This window comes from Miscanthus floridulus, chromosome 5 (assembly GCF_019320115.1).
Source record: "Miscanthus floridulus cultivar M001 chromosome 5, ASM1932011v1, whole genome shotgun sequence".
Classification (NCBI taxonomy): Eukaryota; Viridiplantae; Streptophyta; class Magnoliopsida; order Poales; family Poaceae; genus Miscanthus; species Miscanthus floridulus.
Window position 1 is genome coordinate 86,930,938 of NC_089584.1, and position 7,034 is coordinate 86,937,971.

The 7,034-nt window shown below is 47.7% G+C and overlaps 1 protein-coding gene across 1 annotated transcript; it reads left to right on the forward strand.

Annotated features, from left to right (window-relative positions):
* The first annotated feature begins 4,668 nt into the window (after positions 1 to 4,668).
* LOC136452521 (heat stress transcription factor C-1a-like) lies at positions 4,669 to 6,377 on the forward strand. The gene is made up of 2 exons (XM_066453131.1): positions 4,669 to 5,130; positions 5,234 to 6,377. Exons 1-2 carry the CDS (start codon positions 4,858 to 4,860, stop codon positions 6,032 to 6,034), a joined length of 1,074 nt encoding a protein of 357 aa, XP_066309228.1. The 5' UTR covers positions 4,669 to 4,857; the 3' UTR covers positions 6,035 to 6,377.
* The last annotated feature ends 657 nt before the right edge of the window (positions 6,378 to 7,034 follow it).

Sequence of the window (7,034 nt, forward strand, 5' to 3'; positions counted from 1 at the left end):
CCCAGGCGACCACGGTACGCGCGGACGTGGACCCCGCGGGCGGGAGGTGGCACGGCCGGTCCACGGTGCTTCGGCGAGGCTCCCGGCGTGCTACCCTGGTTCGTTATCTTTCTCCGTGGCGGCAGCTACCGACCGCTTCGTCGATTGAACGCATCCGCTGCGCCGGCCTCTGTTTCCCTGCTGGAGGACGAGGTGATGGTTCTTCTCATTTACTGTTAATGTATTTTTACCTGTTTGGCCTCGTTCGGCTGGTCTGAAGTTTGGCTTGTTCGGCTTCTTTTTTCAGCTGGAACAGTGTTTTTCTCTCACAACATTTCAGCCAGAACAGTGTTTTTCAGCCAGTTTCAGCCAAGTTTCAGACCAGCGAACGGGGCCTTTATAGATTCCCATAAAAATACTTTTGCACCTTCCTATAAAAATGCAATTCAAGATTGTATTGTTAAAGGCCTTGATCCTAGGTTTGATATTACAGAGAGATTGCTAAGCCGTGAGTACTTCCTGCATTACTAGCATCTCAATACTTTTTTTTCAAAAACAAGCAAAGCTTGCACATCTTCGCTTTATTTTGTACTCTATATTTTCAGCTTGACCTTTTCTGGTGCTGACTTGACATGTCTGTTAAATTTGCTAGATATGCCATGGAATTGCTAAGATTTAATGAAGCTGGTGTTGAAGTAGTTGTGATGGCATATCTCCGAAGTATTTTCATACTGAGAGTTTTAAGTGCTCTTGATTGCAATATTATGTCAGGATGCAAAGAAGAGACGGGAAAGGTAGTCCCGTGACTTTTACAATTTGTTCCGCCAACCCGACAGAGTTGAAAAGATTTAATGAACTGCTATTTTACAGGAGCAAGGTGAAGTCGTTCCATTTGATCATGTTTGGAGTTGCCTTCTATTCCCTACAAGTACTTATTAGCTCTCTAATTATTTTGACACTGATTTAGAAAAAAAATGGGTTGGTTTTTACTCATCATTTAATTGTTGGAGGTGTTTCTGCTGCCTCTCTGCTTGCAAATATATGCTTTCGTGCTCAAATGTTATTTCTGAATGTTCTATTGCTAAGTTGATTTTTTACTATTAGGATGGGAGCATTAATTGGACCTGATTGCTACAATTATTTTGTTACCAGGCAGTTGACGCCACTTCCAACAAGCATTCTATAGGACGAAGGAAGCTGTTAGTTTCATGTGATACAACTGATGCTGAAAATGATGCCCCTCAGGTGCCCCTAGCATCCCCCCTGATACAACTGAATAAGTAATGTGAGCGCTCCTTTTCTCCCCTCCATCCTGTGGCATTGTTCTGCAGTTTTGTGCTGGTGCTGACGGAAACCGAAAAATTTGTGTCTTTAGGTTACTGCGATTGAGGCGACCGGAGTGGCGGCGCGATGGGCATCTCGGCGAAGTGGCTCAAGTCGTTAGTTGGGTTGAGGAAGGTGGAGCGGCAGCAGCACCAGCATCGTAAGGACTAAGGAGGATGCAAATGTTGGAGTTGGACCTGGATGAATGGTACGTGTCGGGTTTCTTCCTATCATTATGCAGTTCTTGCATATCTTGTTCTTAAATCCGTGGTTGGTGCATTCATTTTGCTTATTGCCTAGACCTATGTGGATTATGCAAGAATCTTTTTTCTTATTTAATCAGGCTTCTTGATCATATCATGACAAATCTTAGGTGTGTACTGATCAATGTTTGTGATCCATCCTTGACTGAACCGGGATTGCACTTGGTAATTCCTTATGCACTGTTTGTATTAGTTTTGATCGATTTTTACTATAGAGAGCATATTGTTGGCTAATTTGTTACCTGCTTTGTCCAATGCTTGCTTAAATACTTGACTCCATTGGTACTTCTTGAATTCTGAGAACAAAAAATCTTGGTGCTTATGCAATCACTGTAGCATCATTCAAGTTGTTGCAACTTATTTCCCCATGTCAAATTTCTGGGAATCCCGAATAAGAGACAAATGTAGTACCTGCCATGGTGAAATTTAGTGACTGTCCTGGTCATTTTGGCTACTTGAAGCTTGCACTTGTAGTTTTTAATGTAGACTTCTTTAACTGTATTCTGGACATGTTCAAGTGCATCTGCAAGGTACTGCCATGAAGAAGTTTACATCATGGGTGTGCTCAATACTTGAACTTCGTCTTGATAATTGTTCTTGTTCTCTCGTGCCTTTCCAGAGCTGTAACAGAGTTATTCTGATGGAGAAAGACCGCAGGGAGTTTCTGAAGAAGATGAGAAATCCAAGGGCAGATGCACTACAAAAAAGTGCTACAATGAAAAAAGTGAGGGACAAATGCAAACTATCCTGCTGCCCCGCTGTGATTACAAAAATGGTAAGCTATCCTACATTGCCCATAATAATTTTACCTTAGGAATGTCGTTACTGAAACCTGGCTATTGTTTGTAAGCTAATATTTGCAAGAAATCTCCCAACTCTTTCCAGTTTTTCTTGTAAATACAGGCGTGGTTAGAAATGTCAGAGCAGGATTGATAGTGGTTCATGATTGCAGCAAGGTTTTGATCTCTCAACTCCCTAATTCGGTTAGACAAGACACAGATCACCTACAACTCATTGTTTTCCTTTTTGTTCTTTTGATAGGATTTCTTTTGCTGTTTGTGTTCAGGTTTTTGTATGGCACCGTTCCTTGTCATCAACAAAACCTGAATTGTAGGTGGTATTGTTTTTTGTCCAGCAAGAGCCCATAAACTTCACGATAATCTCAATATGACAGGTAAAGAGGAGTGCTTGGTTCCATTAGCATGTCTTTTTGTTGAATCTGAACTGTGCTTATACAAACATCATGCTCTCATGGCGGTAAGAGCTCTGTACTTAATAAGGTTCTGAAAGTAATTCAGGGTTTCTTAGGAGCAAGACTAAATGTTTTTCACTGCCGTTAGAGAAAATTAACACTAAGTTAGTGATCTTTGGTCCACATGCTGATTCCATGTAATTCGAATAACAATTCTGGCTCAAAGACATCATCAGAGGCATCGGGATCGAAGTAGGAGGACAGCACATAGTGAAACCAAGACGTGCTCGCTCTCCCAGTGCGCCATTGCTTGCTATGTCTGTTTGCTTCTACTCTCACTGTGGTTTTCTTCCTAATCCATGCTCCAGATGCTTAGATGGCTTTGCATTTGGAGATAAACTCCAGCCTATCATTTAGCTCATTCCTAAAGCAAACCTCCTTTCTTTCCTACATAGATAGATAGTAGTGAGCAACTCATTTAGAACCAATGTTAAACTTTGGTTAAAATTTGTATTTGCTCCAATCATAAGTTATCTATATGATGCATGTTGCAGTAAGAGGGTGCAGCACTTGAGGATGGGAAGTGCCGTTGGGAGACATGCGCCTGCTGACAGACGTCACCCCGGGGCGAGTTGGCTTTCAACTGTGAGCTGCCAACAATGAGGGGAGGCAGTAGTTGTAGCACTCGGTACCCATGGATGCTTAACAAAAAGGCAATTGCTCATATCAATATTTGTCTATTTTGATTGATGGGTTTGCATTAACGACTCAGAAATATTTGTGCTCTGTGAATATTTACGTTTTTATGTGAATTGAGTGTTGTAATTGTACAACTGAAGGATAATGACATGATGGTGTGGCCTCAATACTTAACACATGGTTTGCCAATTGAAGCTAGAATACCCCTCAGGCGACCCGTGAAACACTTTTAAACATGCTGCATTCACCATGGATTTTGAACTTAAGGTCAACCTTGACATTGTTGTAGCCACAGTAGTTGGAAAAACTCAGGCATGGGGTTGATGAATTTTCGGTTGCATTACCTAGATAAATCACCCTATGTACATGGTTGTTCAGTTGCAGCGCATGGAAAGTAACAGTTCTTGTGCACCATTAGGAGATAAGACTAAGACCGCTAAAGAAGGTAAGATAATGCACGAAAAAATAGATATCAGAGATTTTTTTTTGCCGATATAAAATATTATCTTAGCCGCGTCACGGAAAGATCTATATAGTAGAGTTGTTAAGCCTACGACGCCGCGCTCTCTATGACTATGTTAATTTCACGAACTTTGTTTTTTTGAATTAAATGTCACTTTAACGTCGTTATTTAATTTAACAGTATTATTATTTTATCATGCGATCCGTGTGTTTTTAATACAAAAGCTTAGCTGTCTCGTACCAACACACGGACACGCTGCCCAGTTATAAAGAAACCTAAAGATCGGTACCCTTATTCTTTGCTTTCACGATCGCGGGCTGATAAAGTATGTTTGCAAAAGTAATCCTCCATGCCCGATTTGGAAGGCAGGCATCGATCAAGCAGCAGGCAGCTGCTCAGCTTGGGGACCAAGTAGGGGTTGGCATGCATGATCATGATGCATCCCATTCCCATCCTTGATCCAAGGAGTAGGCTCCAAGGGGACAAGATATTTTTGAAGAGAGCACACCTACAACGTAGCGTGCATTTGTTTAATCAACCGCGGAAAGCAAGAGGGCCCCTACCTGACCCGGGCCCACCACCCATTCTCTGATGAAGCGGCCAAAAAATTAAAAAGAAAAACTCAGGCCATATCTGGTGCTGGGCCCTTGCCCTTGATCCGTCCATCCGCCCCCGGCGGCAGGTCGAATTATCCAAACTTGAAAAAGTGTAATGACCTAGATAAAAAATCCCTAATTAGTAACCCCCGGCCCCGCCTGCTGCCTTTTGAGAGAAATTGACACCCAGCTCGGAGCGAGACCGGCTCGCACGGGCGCTTGCCTGCAGCGTGCTGCGCGGAAACGGGGTCGGCGGCGCTGCAGGCGAGGCTTGAATCGCTCGATCGTGTTTCCTACCGTATCATCGATCGATCGGCTCGATCTCAAGCTAGCCTCCGGCTGATGATGGACGGCCTCCACACGGAGCTCGCGCTGGGGCTGCTCGCCGGGTGCGGCGTCGGCGGCGGAGGCGACCACCAGCTCCTCCAGACGGCGACGTTCGTGGCCAAGACCTACCAGATGGTGTGCGACCCGCGGACGGACGCGCTCGTGCGATGGGGCAGGGAGAACAACAGGTTCGTCGTCGTCGACCCCGCTGGCTTCTCGCGGCTGCTCCTCCCCTGCTTCTTCAAGCACAGCAACTTCTCCAGCTTCGTGCGCCAGCTCAGCACATACGTAAGTGCGCGCGTGAATAAGGGTCATGGTCGTTCGTTGTCTTCCTCACATAGTCACATGTCCTCCTGCTGTACACTTACCCTGGCGCCATGGATGCCCGCAGGGGTTCCGGAAGGTGCACCCAGACCGGTGGGAGTTCGCGCACGAGTCGTTCCTGCGCGGCCAGACGCACCTGCTGCCGCGCATCGTGCGCCGCAGGAAGCGCGGCGAGCAGGGCGCCGCCTGCTCCGCCTCCTCCGGCGGCGATGCGCACGCGCAGGCGCAGTACGCGGCGGCGGCCGGCTTCTGTATCGGTACAGGCGAGGATCATCGTCATCATCGTCAGGAGGAGGAGGGGGACGGGGATCCGGAAGAGAACAAGGAGGCGCCGGCGCTGCTGGAGGAGGTGCAGCGGCTGCGGCAGGAGCAGACGGCCATCGGGGAGGAGCTGGCGCAGATGAGCCGGCGCCTGCAGGCCACGGAGCGGCGGCCCGACCAGCTCATGTCCTTCCTCGCCAGGCTCGCCGAGGACCCCGACGGCGTCACGCGCAGCCTCGTCGAGCAGGCCGCCGAGAAGAAGCGCCGCCGCATGCAGCTCGCCTCCCAGCCCGCCCGCCCGCTCCCGCCGGCGCCAGTGCCAGTACTCCACCACCACCCGCTGCTGGCGGCGCTCGGAGGCGCCGCCGCCAAGGGCCTGGACGGCTGGCAATGGGAATGGGCGGCGGAGCAGAAGCCGCCGTCTGTTGTGCTCCCCACCTTCGATCCCCCCGCCGCCACCTACTGCGGGGCCGGGGTGCAGCATGTGCCGAATCTCGGTCTCGGAAGCGGCAACAGCGGCGGCATCATCGGCATGGGCCTGACTGCTGACGAGACCGCCCCCTTCCCGTTCTGCCTGCTCGGCCAGGGTGGGTTTCTGTTCTTTTGACCCGCTCCTGCACGTGCACCTTCTACCGTACCCCCGCCTTTGCTGCTTTCTACCAGTACCAGTCGCTGCTCATCCTCCTTGTCCTCTGCAAAGTGCAAACCATTCTTCTGCTTGCTCTGCACATCAGTGTGATGACATCTGATGTTAGTAGTTATCACAAATGAGCACACAGGCTACTACTGCATCTATTGTACGTATGTAACCGTAGAACTGATCGTTGGATGATCATGTTCATCATTAGTTCTAGTACATGATTATTAGTCCTTGCATTTGTTTGATTGGACTTGGACATACCACTACTAGTAGCTAGCGTAGTGGAGCTCTTCGTGTCCTCCAAGTTTGTAGGGTTTTCAAGGGAAAAGCCCAATTTGGCACGGCTCATCTAAAATGGCTTCACCGGTGAAGCCAAAGCCGGTGAAACCAGAAAAACTGGTTTTTTCGGCTTCTAATTCATTTTAACCCCGGCTTACAAAAACAACCTCACACTACAGTACCTCAATTTGCGCAAAATAAATGAAGTCGAAACCGACATAAACCGTGCCAAAGAGCCAACTAAGCCTGGCGCATTACTTTTGCTGCAAACTAACTTCGCTCTGTCGACCTGTAATTACTCCATACCATCTGACCTCACTTTAGCTTATTACATACTCTATATATTTTGTACTACAATATATAGCACCGCTGGTCAGCTGGTGTACGTGTTACCCCCGCGCTGGTGCAGCTCTCTAGTTTTTTTGCCTTGTATGCTTTCCGGCGGGGCCCACGCCTCAGCCAATAGGAAGGCGATGGATTGCTATTGGTCCAGATGTCGGTCTCGGTTATGAAAACACTATATAGGAGTACTTTCTGCAGTGGTGATGTTAGATTTTCTCTTTAAATTATTTTGATGAGAGGGAGAGTGTAGTGATGATGTTAGTTAAAGGTGTGATTTGGACGTTGATGTCGAAAGGGATCGGAGGAGAGAGGAAACTTGAAGGCCTTTGGGCTCACCAGAGGGCAG

What these genes read in the sequence shown, in the direction of transcription:
- LOC136452521 (XM_066453131.1), top strand. Translation starts at nt 4,858, where the DNA reads ATGATGGACGGCCTCCACACGGAGCTCGCGCTGGGGCTGCTCGCCGGG. An exon ending in TGCGCCAGCTCAGCACATAC is followed by an intron (nt 5,131 to 5,233) that starts GTAAGTGCGCGC and finishes GGATGCCCGCAG; the next exon opens with GGGTTCCGGAAGGTGCACCC.